At 38.1% G+C, this 14,693-nt stretch overlaps 1 protein-coding gene across 1 annotated transcript; it reads left to right on the forward strand.

Annotated features, from left to right (window-relative positions):
- The first annotated feature begins 435 nt into the window (after nucleotides 1–435).
- On the forward strand, nucleotides 436–13,005 carry LOC21409017 (elongator complex protein 1). Its single transcript, XM_010096747.2, has 6 exons — nucleotides 436–688; nucleotides 1,658–1,991; nucleotides 8,180–11,228; nucleotides 11,505–11,603; nucleotides 11,728–12,046; nucleotides 12,782–13,005. Exons 1-5 carry the CDS (start codon nucleotides 530–532, stop codon nucleotides 12,041–12,043), a joined length of 3,957 nt encoding a protein of 1,318 aa, XP_010095049.2. The 5' UTR covers nucleotides 436–529; the 3' UTR covers nucleotides 12,044–12,046; nucleotides 12,782–13,005.
- Nucleotides 13,006–14,693: the final 1,688 nt, after the last annotated feature.

Here is a 14,693-nt window from a genome sequence, read left to right on the forward strand (position 1 = left end):
CATTTATATACTTGGTAAATTCAAAATTTACCAAGTTAGCATTACTTTTTCAAGAAACGTACAAACACTAATGGCAAATCAAGAATTTAATTTATTTCGTAAATAATGAAATTACTTAGTAAATCACGCATTTATACGCTGCAATAACCCAAAAATACTTCATTTACCAGATAAATCACATTTATTTTTTATATTATAATTGAAGCATTTACTTAATAAATGCGTTAATTACCGTGCTTTTAATTGGTAATTAACAAAATGGCCCATACTTACAATTCAAAAAAAAAAAGAAAAGAAAAAGTGGTACAAAGTAGCGAAAAACGTCAGATTCATCATTCCCGTGCGCCGTCAAGTAACAAAACAGCGGTAGGTTTAACCCCGCTCTTAAACCTCTTTGTACTAGTTCTTACTTTCATTCATAAACCCTCACTTGGACTCTGTTCCTCGTCCTTAGGGCTTTGCTGATTTTTCAGGAGGATCTATTTTTGCTGCTATTTCTTTGCGTGAATTGAATCGAAAAGATTCGGAAATGAATAATCTGAAGCTCTTCTCGGAGGTCTCGCAGTACGTCCATTTGCAGTCCAAGGATGAGGTTCTGACATTTTCAGCTCTCGATGTCGAACGAAATCGCTTGTTCTTGGCTTCCTCTGCAAATTTCGTTTACACCGCTCATCTTTCTTCCTTCCAGGTTAGTTAGATTCTCACTTGTTTCGTCCATAATTCTACGTACATCAATTTGCATTTATATATATATATTTATATAGATGGTATCTCAATTTGCATATATGTATATATATGTATGTATTCATATATATATATATGTATACAAGTATGTATAGTATCTATATTGTATTTCGAATGTGGAAAAAAAAAAAACTTGAGGAGTATCTGGGATAGAAGAGGAGGTGCCTACAGCAAGGCAGAGTTTAGTGAGTAATTTTAATCGAGGGTAATTTGCATTAGTGTATTATGAACTTCTCGTTATTTGCAAGTTGGATCCTAAAGTTTTAAGTTTGGCATTTAGGAGTCTAATTTGATAATTCTAGAGTAGTCAGTGCTGTCCAATCAATAATGCTCGTCTGGACAAGCAGGGTGCTGAATGTCAAAATTGAAAACTTTAGGTCCAATTTGCTAACCAATGAAAAGTTTTGGGGTGCATTTGTGTAAATTTTGGAGCATTTCTGTCCATTAATTTTATCAATTGTACAAAAGTTGCAATGGTTTTCAAATTCAGGGTCTCATATGCCTAAATAAGAGTCCGTTTGGTTCATGGATTAAGAACCATGAGATTAGAACCATTTTTTATTTACGTGTGTTTTTTGTGAGAGAAAATACTATAACGAACCATGAACCATGATTCGAATCAGAGAACGAATCCTCCAACCAAACGGGCTCTAAAAGTTTCAGATTCAAATTGCCAAACACCCATGAGTTTACTTCAGGGTGCACCAGTGCAAAAAACCCTTCTATTAACACGTCATTGAATAAGTTACATTTGTGAAATACCTTATGGGTTAAGTTTTGATTGTTATGTGCTTTGTGGGAGCTGGAAAGTGTTGTTAACTTCATTTTAAGCGCATAGTTTGTAAAATTTATGTTTTGGATTTCATTAGCTTGCATTCTCTTAACATAAAGTAAATGGTTTTTCATGTGCTAGAATGAAGGAGCTTGGAGGAGAACCTCGTTATTGGCTGAAGTTGATTATATTGATTTGGAGGTTTGGGACTACATTGTGTCCTTTGATTATGTCATGGAGAAAGAGGCGTTGCTGTTGGGAACCCACAGTGGGCTAATGTTGTTGCATAATGTGGATGGTAAAATAACAAAAGTTGTTGGTCAAGTGGAGGGTGGTGTGAGGTGCATCTCACCCAGTCCAGATGGAGATTTGCTTTGCATAGTTACTGGTTTTGAGCAGATGCTAGTAATGACTCATGATTGGGACTTGTTGTACGAGACTTCACTAAGCGATCTTCCTGATGGTGTTGACGTACGTAAGGACCTTTTTCCTCTATTCTTGGATTTTTGCATAACTTATGTTCCTGACCATTTCTTTTTTTTTTTTTTTTTGAAAAGAAACGAAGAAATTTATCAAATATAATAAAAAGTAAAAGAAACTGGGAGCAGGGAGGAAGAGTTATCCTCCACGACCAGAACAAAAGAAGAGACAAGCAAAACAAACCAAACCAAAAACAAAGTCAGGCCGGAGAACTGAAAATGTAGGGCAGGGCTATACAAAAGGAGCCCAACATCTTACAAGTTCTGAAAACAAAGGCCTTCCAAATTCTTTATCCCGATAAACCCACAACGATACCCAATACTTGATTTTGTCCCATAGTATAGATTCTTCTTCCCCTTTGTCCTAAAAAATTCTATTATTCCTTTCCAACCATATACCCCAGAAAACTGCTAAAATTGAAGCCCTCCATAAAATCAAACCTCTCTGACGGAGGAGAGAGAATCAACATATTACTACAACTTCCAGGCAAAACCCAATAAAACCTATATTCCTTCAAAAAGTAAGTGATCATCCGGGAAAAAGGGCAATGAAGGAAGTATGGTCTGCCGTCTCCCCATCTTTCATGCACAAGTAACACCAACCCGGGGATAAAGAAAGAAAAGGACTCCGACGTTGCATTGGATCGTGTGTATTTAGTTTGTTAAGAGCAACTAGCCAACATAAGACTTGGACCTTCTTCGGAACATGAGATTTCCAAATATTATCATGGAAAATGAACTGCAGAGATGAACTATTGCATGTCAGCGAGGAGAACATAGATCTAACTGAAAACATACCGTTGTGATCAGGTACCCAATCCCTCCTATCTACCAATGCACCATGCAACCTGACCCTTTCCAATGTTGCAGTCAACACTGAAAATTCCCTTGCTTCCCTATCCGTTAAATTTCTTGAGAATCTAAAGTCCTGCAGTCCGACCGTTCATTCTGTGAGATCATTTTCCAACACGAGATTAGAGATTTTCAAATTGTGACTTGAGGAAATTCTATAAAGCAGGGAATCTTAAACACAAAGGCCCTTCTTCACTCCACGAGTCCTCCCAAAATCTAATGGTCTCACCCGTCTCAAGTTACCGATGCCCAATCCTCTCTGTTCTTTTGGTTTGCAAACCTGCTTCCAAGCAACTAAACGAGTTGAAATGTCCTCCGAGAATCCCTCCCATAGGAAATCCCTCATAAGTTTCTTACTCGTTTCAGCTACTCCAGTGGGGATTCTGAATACCGACATATAGTAAATTGGCAGCGACGCTAAAACGGATTGAATAAGCGTTAGTCTGCCCCCCTTTCGAAAGAAATGCTTTCTTCCATCCATCCAACCTCTTCGCAACCCTCGTAATCACCGGTTCCCAGAAAACTGTTTGCAAAGGATTTCCACCTAAGGGCAATCCCAAATACTTAACCGGCCAAGAACCAATTGAGCAACCAACAACACTAGCCAATCTGGACAGCCTATTTTCCTCCAAATTTATCCCCAAAATAATGCTCTTTTCCAAGTTGATTTTCAAACCTGAGATTAAACAAAAAATCTCCTAAATGGATGATAAATTCAACAAGCTTTCCTCCACCTCCAGTAGGCTGAAAAATAACGTGTCATCAGTGAATTGTAGCTGGCTAATTCTGACGTTCAACCTCCCCACATTAAATGGACTAAAGAGAGAAGCTTCAACAGCCCGATCAACCAACCTACTCAGCACGTTTGTCGTGGGAGTGAACAAATAAGGGGAAAGCGGATCTCCCTAATGTAACCCTCTAGAAGCCGAGAATTTGCCTCTCGGCCTACCTGACAAAACCTTCAAAATGATTTTATATAAGCTTGAGACCAAACTAATCGGTCTGAAATATTTAAGCTTACAGGAATTGGTCTTCTTGGGGATTAAACAAATGTATGTTTCGTTGGTGATGTTATTAATAATTCCTGTTCTCGAAAATTCTTCAAACACCTTCAACAGATTGCCCTTTAGAAACTGTCAACATTCTTGAAAGAAAGAGAGGGTGAAACCATCTGGGCCAGGGGCCTTGTTTCCGTCACAACTAAATACCACTCTTTTGATCTCTCCCTCCTCAAATGGTTTTTCCAACTCCTCAGCAGCCCTTCTAGAAATCGGGTTCCACTCCAAACCTTCAATTCCGTTAAAAGCTCCTCCTGATGACTCATATAATTTCTTATAGAATTCGACTATTATCTTCGAGCATTTCTCCTCATCTTCTAACACTATTCCATCATCGGACTCCAATTTGGAAATAGAGTTCCTTGTTCTCCTCTCGCTCAGCAACCGATGGAAAAGTTTAGTATAAGCATCTCCTTCTCTAGCCCATGTAGACTTACATCTCAACTTCAATGCCCTATCTTCCTTCTCAATTAAGCTGAAAAGTCTGTTTTAATAATCTCCTCTCCTCTTGCAAATTGGGGGATTACTCGAGCCGCCTCTGCCGACTCAAGAATCCATTTTTTCACCTTGTCCTTCATCAATTTCACCTTCCTCATTACTCTGTAACCTTCCCAGCCACTAACCTCTGCCTCCTCCCCCCATATCTTCAATTTTCTTATCAAATCTTTATTCTCAAGCCAAATATTGTCAAATCTGAACGGGGAAGGCCCCCATTTAGGCGGTTTCATGTGAAATAAGATGGGGCAGTGATCTGAACTAGCCCGAACTATTGCCTCTTGACGACCAAATGGAAAACAATTCATCCACCCTTCAGAAAGTAAGAACTGGTCCAGCCTACAACAAATAGGCGAGTCTCTGAAATTAGACCACTTTGCGTTGTGGAGAGACGGGTCTAATAAACACATATCTTTAATAAGCTCATAAAAAATCTTCCTGCTCCTTGTCAAATTGCTGCTGCCACTCTTTTCCAATAAAAATCGAGTGACGTTGAAATCTCCCCCAACACACCAACTTTGCCCACATAAACTCCAAAGCTTGCTAACTCGTCCCAAAACAAACCCCTTTTATTGTAGTGATTCGGGCCATACACACCCAAAAGCCACCAAAAATCCCCTTCCTCAACCTTTATTGTGACCGAGAAGTCTCCCAAAAAACTTTTTACTATAATTCTTCTAACGTCCCATACTACTAAAATCCCTCCCGATCTGCCTACAACCGCCAACATTACCCACTCCTTGAATCTGGATTGCCAAATGCTTCCCACAAACTTTCTATCAACCTCATTCCTTTTAACCTCTTGAAGAATTAAAATATCCGGACCTTCTTTGCACACAACCTCCTGAACTCCCCTTCTTTTTGATGGGGAGTTTCCTCCTCTAATGTTCCACGACATAATCTTCATTTATGACCTTTTGCTGCCCCACTGATGTACTTATCGTACTGAATGTTGAATTCCAAATTCTTCAACTCCCTTTCTTGGCCCTTTCTTCTTGCTGCCTTTGATGTACCCTCCACATTATCATCTATTGCCGAAACTGAAGCGCCGATCTAATTTTACTCCATTCCACTTCCTTACCCCCAATTATCACTTTGTTGCCCTGACTCAAACATGCAAGCTGCTTGTTATCTTCCTTCTCTTTTGGATCTTCCCCCTGCGACTCAGCATTCAACAACCCTTCTTTTAGGTGCTCCTCCATGCTCTCCTCCGCCTCCTGTGGAGCCAAAGATGCCAAAGGGGAAACAACCAACACATTTCGACTTAGAACCTGCTCCTTGCGAAACCCGAGGAGGTTATTTCCTTCTGAAATCTCATCAGCCACTGAGAATCTCACTTCCTCGAGTCCCACAAAACCATCCTCACCTTCCAAAGCCTCGTTCTCCTCTATAGAGCAAAAAGAGGATACCGAGCGACTGCAAGAACTGATCTCTTCCTCTGAATTGCTCCCATCGAATTGATGATTGTCGAAATCCCCTTTTGAATCTGCCTGCCCTTCTATTATGAATTCCACTTCTCTATTTTCTTTGAAGCTGGTTTGAACTTCTTCATCTTTTTTGGTCTTCCTCTATTTTCAGTATGGCTTAATTCTCTTGCCTTGACAACAAACTTCCAACACATGTGGCGTACGACCTTCCTTCAATCCTCTAATCTTGATTTTTGTGAACAGAAGGAATGAATGATCCAATGTCTCTTTGACGACCTCCTACAGTCCTCCGCAAGCCTCGCCAATGACCTTGAATGCGTGAATATTCCACAGGTTCCGAGGCAGTCCTTCTATCCCAATCCAACTGTTCCTTGCTTTTAATCTTGATGTGATCCCAATGAGAATAGATTGACCATGGCTCCATTCTCGCAATTGTATTTCTTCTGTAAAACAGAGTTTGTTCAGTCAACAATGAGATCCTCCCTGCTTCATTCCTGCACCAAACAACTGCTCTATCTGCTGCCATAGGAACCACCTCCACATACTGCATCAGCCTACCTCCAATCAAACCATTGATTACCTTTCAGTCTGTATCCACACTTCTACTTATAACTACCACTGCCGTTTTCCAAGATTTTACCACTTCTACCTTCATTCCTTCGGCAGGGCAGCCCTTATTCAATCTTACTCCCGCCTTTTCATTTTTCTGAAAGCTGCTTTGGTTGAAAAAGTTCTGAAGACAACCTCTAAATCTCTCCCATCCTTGAAAAGCATATTCTCCTGGAATGACTTTTCCTATCCCTGCGTTCCTTATCTTAGAAATCTTCATGAAGCTCCCTCCTATATTCTTGCTGCATTCCAATATCAATCTATAATTTGACCTTCTGTAGGCTCTCCTAAAACCTCCGTCCTTACCTTTGATCAATGCTTCCTTGATTTCCGTACACAGCCATGTTGCACACCCCAAATCCACGTGTATTGAGAAGCTTTGAACTCAGTTTCTCTTTGTGATCTCGATCGCACTTCCTGTATAATCTAATCTGAAAATGAAGACTTTATGTTTAGTTCTAAAATCCCGATTGAAATGTTTATACCTCGTTATGTTAAGATATAAACATCTACTGAAGAGGACTGAATACTTAGACTTGGACCGTTTGAAATTCTAGAGTCAATTGCATTTTAACTTTCCTAGAGTCATTCTTTGTACTTTTTTGCTTTTTCGTTTATGTTCCTGACCATTTCATGCTCCCATTTCATGCTCCCATTTCATGCTCCCATTTCATGCTCTGGAAGTAAGGAAAGTCTAGGCATTTTTCTTTATATTCTTATTATACAAGAAACCGGTACATAAATGGAAGTTTGGGCCAATATTCGATCGTAACCGGGTGTCTGTTATCATTTTTTCTTGAAATATTATCTAAGGACACGCTGTTTAGAAGGGATTAAAATTGGTTGCATTTATTTGATTGAGCTGGGCCACCTCATATGGGAGGTGTTATACTATTACTTCTGGTGTCATCTTGTAGTACAGATTATGGTTGTAACTTATAACATGGTACAGTGACATTACTTGAAGCAAATGGGGAATTTTTGAATCCTTAGCAGAAGACTATTGACTTCACAGCACGTATGGTGTCTTCAGCGGAATCAGTTATTAACAAAAGAATTACTTTTTAATTCTGAATTAGGATCTTAGAGCTTAAACAGGGAAATTGTTAGGAACCTAGCTCAGAAAATCAGCCAAACACCAATTCCACACTCACACACACACCAGAAACAACAAGAAAATGAGAGTAATCGGAGGAAATTTTATTAATCCAATCAGCCAAGAACACCAAATTACACTGAAATATATAGGATAGATTGGAGATTTCGAGCTCTCCGGCACTACCAGCCATTCCGGCAACACACCCAACACTCGGAAGATGAAAATACTCACTGCCTAAACCTACTGCCCTTCCCCCATTCAAATTACTCCCAGATTAGCCCCCTTGCCACGTCAGCCCATCCTAGCCACTTTCAATATTTTCCCTTAGCCCCCTAACTCTGTGTTTTCTACCCGTTTTGCCCTTCCTAGTGTAAACTTGCTTCAGTAGGGGTCTAACAGAAAATAAATTATTAACTTATCTAACCTATATGGCTTTTTTGTTTTTTGTTTTTTTATTATTTTTCATTTTTCATTTTTTTAAGTCTTTGAACTGCAACTGCTTCAGAGCAAGTGATAATTGTGTTAATATCTTAGCTTTCAAAAATTGTGCTTCTGTAATTGACCGATGACCCTTTTCCTTTGCTGAGAAGGCTCTTCCACCTGTTTTGATAGATCTGGCTATCCCGACTTGATTATGGTCGCAGGTGAGCCAAAATATTCTGGATACCATTTCAGGAGCCCCATTTCTTGGCGTGGTGATGGGAAATATTTTGCAACACTAAGTAATGAGTCAGATTCCTCTTCCTTGCTTAAGAGGATTAAAGTTTGGGAGCGAGATTCAGGGTTGCTGCACGCTGCTTCAGAACCAAAGCTATTCATGGGACCAGTTTTGGAATGGATGCCCAGTGGAGCAAAAATTGCAGCTGTTTATGACAGAAAAGCAGAAAATGAGTGTCCATCAATAGTCTTCTGTGAGAGGAATGGGTTAGAAAGAAGCTTGTTTAGCATTAATGAGCAAATGGATGCGACAATAAAAATTCTCAAGTGGAATTGTAGTTCGGATCTTCTTGCAGCTGTAGTCAGATGTGGAGATTACGATTCTTTAAAGATCTGGTTTTTCAGTAACAATCATTGGTATTTAAAACAGGAAATAAGATACTTAAGGCAGGATGAAGTGAGTTTCATTTGGGATCCGGTGAAACCAATGGAGCTGATTTGTTGGACGCATGGTGGCCAAGTCACTCTGTTTAATTTCATTTGGAACACGGCTGTCATGGATAACTCAACTGCGTTGGTCATTGACGACTCCAAAATACTTGTAACCCCACTCTCTTTATCCCTAATACCACCTCCTATGTATTTATTCGACCTTAAATTTCCCAGTGCTGTTCGAGACATGCAGTTGTATTCGAGGGATTCTACGAATTGTTTGGCTGCTTTTCTCTCTAATGGATGTTTGTGTGTTGTAGAGCTTCCTCCAATTGAATCTTGGGAAGAGCTGGAAGGCAAGGAATTCAATGTTGAAGCTTCTGCGTCAAATATGCCACTTGGGTCATTTATACATTATACATGGTTGGACTCGCACAAGATCCTTGCAGTTTCTCACTATGGGTTCAACCATAGTAACTTGTCCCACACTTCTTTGAGTGAGGATCGGTTTCTTGGTTATCGTTTGCAGGAAATTGAGCTCGTTTGTTCTAAGGACCACATTGCAGGTGCATTGACTTGCTCAGGCTGGCATGCAAATGTGTCCAGTCAAACTGCTCTAGAGGATCTGATTATTGGTATTGCTGCCAATCATGCAACAAAGTCTTCAGCGTTTCTTCAGTTTTATGGTGGAAAGATCTCTGAGCATATACCAAAGCTGGGCATCTCCAGGGGTTCCCTGAAACATGATGAGCGGAGTTTCTCATCGTCTTGCCCTTGGATGAGTGTGGTTCCAGTTGGAAACAATGGACTGTTGATTTTCGGACTTGATGACATTGGTAGGCTGCATGTTAGTGGGAAGATATTATGCTACAACTGCAGCAGTTTCTCGTTTTACTCAAATTTGGCTGACCAAGTAATCACACATTTAACTCTTGCAACTAAACAGGATCTGCTTTTCATTGTTGACATAAGCGATATATTGCATGGAGAATTAGAAACAAAATACTCAGGTTTTGTCCATGTTGTTAATAAAAGGAGAGAAGAAGATAATATAAACTATGTGAATATATGGGAGAGAGGTGCCAAAATTGCCGGTGTCCTCCATGGAGACGAAGCTGCTGTCATATTACAAATTACTCGGGGAAACCTAGAATGTATTTACCCAAGAAAGTTGGTCCTGTCATCCATTTGCAATGCATTGGTGCAGCAGCGGTTTAGAGATGCATTGCTCATGCTGAGGCGGCACAGAATAGATTTTAATGTCATTGTTGATCATTGTGGCTGGCAGCTATTTCTCCAATCAGCTTCGGAGTTTGTCAGGCAGGTTAAGAGTTTGAATTACATAACTGAGTTTGTTTGTGCCATAAAGAATGAAAATATAATGGAAACATTATATAAAAAATTTAACTGTCTGCCTTTCTTGAAAGAAGCAAGAGATGTGCAAGCTAGATGTTCCGTTGGTTCTGATGCTACTGATAAGGTTTCCTCCATCTTGCGGGCCATAAGGAAGGCTCTTGAGGAGCAGTTACCTGAGAGTCCTTCGAGGGAGCTTTGTATTTTGACAACCCTTGCTCGAAGTGACCCCCCTGCACTTGAAGAAGCATTGGAGAGAGTAAAAGTCATCCGCGAAATGGAATTATTAGGTGCTGATGACCCAAGGAGAACGTCTTACCCCTCTGCTGAAGAAGCCTTGAAGCATCTCTTGTGGTTGTCTGAGTCTGAGGCAGTTTTTCAAGCTGCTTTAGGCCTTTATGATTTGAACCTTGCAGCTATCGTGGCACTGAACTCTCAGCGAGACCCTAAAGAGTTTCTTCCTTTTCTTCAAGAACTGGAACGTTTGCCACTTGATTTGATGCGTTACAATATTGACCTTAAGCTCTGTAGGTTTGAGAAAGCTCTCAAGGACATTTTTTCCGCAGGGGATGATTATTATGCAGATTGTATGAACCTAATGAAGCAAAATCCTCAACTCTTTCCCTTGGGACTTCAACTGATAACTGATCATGCGAAGAAGATGCAAATCCTTGAGGCTTGGGGGGATCATCTTAGTGATGAAAAACATTTTGAGGATGCTGCTGCAACCTATCTGTGCACTTCCAGTTTAGGAAAGGCGTTGAAGTCATATCGAGCTTGTGGTAGTTGGGGTGGAGTCCTTACAGTTGCGGGGCTGCTTAAACTGGGGAAAGAAGAGATAACATTATTGGCTCACGAGCTCTGTGAAGAACTTCAAGCTCTTGGTAAACCTGGGGACGCTGCCAAAATTGTCTTGGAGTATTGCGGAGATGTCGACAATGGAATTAGTTTGTTAATCACTGCAAGAGAGTGGGAGGAGGCTTTGAGGGTTGCTTTAATGCACAATAAACAGGATTTGATCTCAGAAGTGAAAAACTCATCCTTGGACTGTGCGAGCTTGCTTGTCAGTGAATATGAGGAAAGTTTGGAGAAAGTAGGAAAGTACTTGGCTCGATACTTAGCTGTACGACAAAGGAGATTACTTCTTGCGGCAAAGATCCAGTCAGAGGAACAACCGATGAGTGATCTAGAGGATGATGCTGCTTCAGAAACTAGCAGTAACTTAAGTGGAATGAGTGCATATACTACGGGGTATGTCTTTGTATTTAAGTCACACTGCTACACCTTTGGTGTGTGTTTTTCTTCGTTATGATATAAATCAACGTGCAATTGTGCATAGCCCTATTGCCTTCGTGGAATCTGGAGATATCTTTTCACTCATGTTTTCTTGGCTCATTCCATCTTTTCCCGTGTTCTTGCCTGTTCATATTTCTGCTACCATGTCCACTATGAATCTTCCTTGAAATTGGTGGTCTGAACGTTAATGCTACTTCTAATTATCGAGTGGTTGCCAAATTTGATCCACAGGACAAGGACCAGCCGTGTCACTTCCATCAGCTCAAGTGCAGCTAGCAAGGCTAGAGACACCAGGTGTCAGAGGAAGAGAGGAAAAATTCGTCCTGGCAGGTTTCTTTTTCTTTTTTTTTTCTTTTTTTTTTTTTTGGTGTGTGCGCGCACGTTTAAATTGGGGATTTGAGTATATTTCTTTTCCCTTTTCCATTGTAACATAACTTGCTACTTGGCATTGTAGTGCTGGTGAGGAGATGGCTTTGGTGGAGCATTTGAAAGGCATGTCGCCAACAGATAGTGCGAAACGTGAGTTAAAATCATTGTTGCTTGCTCTTGTGATGTTGGGAGAGGTGGAAACTGCAAGAAAGCTGCAACGTGCTGGAGAGAACTTTCAACTGGCTCAGATGGCAGCAGTGAAACTAGCTGAAGATACGGTGCCTAACAATATAATGGACGAGAAGGCGCATACTATGGAGCATTACACACAAAAGATGAGAAGCGAGGTGCAAAGTTCTGAAGCTTTCGTTTGGCGTTGCAAAGTGTTTCCTCCACCTTAATAGGTAAACAAATTTGTACTGGACTATTCTTCAGTTTAGCTTGATTTGGGTTGGATGTCCTTCATTTCTGTTTCATTTAATGCACATAAGCTGTGCAACTATGCATTATTGTCTGTCTCCGCAGCTAACATTCAAAATATCTAATTTAGCTTGTTAGCAAATAGTACAATCATTGAAGCTTCGAAATTCGATTTTCGCTGCCTTGATGTCTTCCACTATTTTCTTAATCAAACATTTACAGGAGTCTTCATCTCTGCATCATGCATTATAAATAACTGTATGACTTTCACTTTTTTGGTTTTTCTCGAACTCTTGGCAGATTAGTTTTGCATTCTACTCTTTCTCTCTCTCTCTCTCTAAATGAAATGAAATGAAAATGGCCCCTTGCTGTATAAATACCTATTTAATTTTGGGGTGGCACAATGGCATACTGCCATGTTACCCCCTTTCATTTGCTTCTATAGTTTTCAACGGGCATTTCTGTAAATTACTGTATATCATTAATTATTTCATTGCCAATCGTAGTGAAATAAGAGTTGTCATGAGTTTTATTCCGTTTAGTTCGCTGATTCGAGTTTTTAATTCGAGTTGAGATGTGACTTTATGTGAGCTTTTTTACTGTAATAAATAAGTTAGATGTGACTGTTTCTGAGAGCTTTTTACTATAGCAAAACTCGAATTGGTAAAATAAATGGGTTCTAAGTGTAGAGATTTACAATTTGGTTTTCTGTTTTGTAGGTGCACATCCTATGATATGTCAGTGCAGTGGCAGCTGACAAAATAGCAGTGAATATTGATTGGAAAAGTTTTAAGGATATCATTTTAGAAAAATGAAGAGTAATTGAAAGGGAGATCCATCGAAGTGAAATAATATATCGTTTTCAAATATTCTCAACTTTTATTGAAATTTCATCGGCTGTATCAATATTTTGATAAAAATTACGGCTGTCCTGCTGTTTTTTGTAGGCTTTGCATCTTCTTTCCATAAATATTCAACACATTATCTTTCTTGTCATGAAAATTTTGGAAGAGTTTATGTTCGTTTTCAATGAGCGTCTTTAGCTTCGTTGGCTGCTGTTTCATGTGCTAAGTGCCAACACTTGGATACTACGTTCCATAGTTGTATTAAGTTTTTATTTTGGGTTACTTCTACAAATGATCCATGAGGTATACCTTCAATTTCTTGTTGGTTCTTGACTTTTAAAACGTCTCATAATTAGTTTTTGAGATTTTACTTTGTTTTAATTTCGGTCATTTCGCTAACTAAGTGTAAAATATTTGACGAAATATGTGTAAATTAAAGACTAAAATTAGAAAGAGTTAAAATTTAGAGACTATCTTTGTGTATTAATTTTTGTTTTTTGTATTGTTTTAGTTAAATTTTAGATGTTTTTAATTTTAGTCTTTGATTTTTACAGATTTTGTTAAATATCTAACATCTAGCTAACTGAAGGATCGAAATAGATAAAATCTTAAGTTATGTTTAGTTTATGTATTCAGAATTATTTTCGTTTTACGTGTATTTTTTATGAGAGAAAATACTGTAAAGAATCATGAATCATGATTCAAAATCAGGGATGAATATAAAAAATAAACATCCCTTTAAAGATTAACTGTGAGACATTTTTATAATTAGAGACTAAAGTAAAATTGAAGTAAACCTCAAAACTATTTGTGGGATTAACCCTGTTATTTTGGAACATAAAGATGGTGATCATTTGCCAACACGTCTCTTGTCAAATCCGTACATACCTCTAAAGGTGAATGGGTTTGTCTTTGTAATGAAACGTTTTGTTATTATTATTTTTTTTCTGATGGCCCAAAAAATTTTGCCTTTTCTTTTTATTATTGTTGTTATAATAATAATATTATTTATTAGATTTATTTATTTTTTTAGTAATTTGTGGTCTAATTTTACCCATTTTAACATTGTTTTGTATTAAATTTTTGATGCTACTCAAATAAAAATGTTATAAATAATTTGATAAAAATAAAATAAAACAAAAATACACTAAAATTATAATTATTATATTTCTATTATTATAATAATAATAATAATAATTATTATTATTATTATTATTATACTTCTATATGTTTTAAATTGATTTGTGGTCCAATTTTGTCCTTTTAATTTTGTTTTTTTACTAAATTGCTGACACTACTGAGATAACATGAAATAAATAATTCAAATAAGAATCAAATTAAACAAATCACAGTGGAATAAAGTAAAAGTGCACCAAATTTTTAAAAAAAATCAAATTAAACAAAATAAAATAGAAGTAATTTAAATCACAACAAAATAAGTTAAAATTTTTTTTTTTCTATCTTTTGCTTAAGATTTTTTTTTCTGCTTTTATCTTCATTTCTTTTGTGTCTTTTTTCCTCTTTTTTTTTTTTATAAAAAAAAATCAATTTATGTAGCCGTTATTTTAAATGAATCAAGCGCGCTAAAAACTAGTATCTAATACATAAAAGATTTAAAGACTCTTGTAATAGTACACTTTTCTTGGGCTGCCACATGGCGGCTTCTTCTTTTTCTTTAATTCTTTTTCTTTCCCTTTTTTTTAAACTTTTTTATCTTCATTCCTTTTATCTTTCAATTGTTTGTCTTTTTTTTTTTGAATTTTTTTATAGTTTAATTTTTTGTGTG

This window comes from Morus notabilis, unplaced genomic scaffold (genome assembly GCF_000414095.1).
Source record: "Morus notabilis unplaced genomic scaffold, ASM41409v2 Scaffold42, whole genome shotgun sequence".
Lineage (NCBI taxonomy): Eukaryota > Viridiplantae > Streptophyta > Magnoliopsida > Rosales > Moraceae > Morus > Morus notabilis.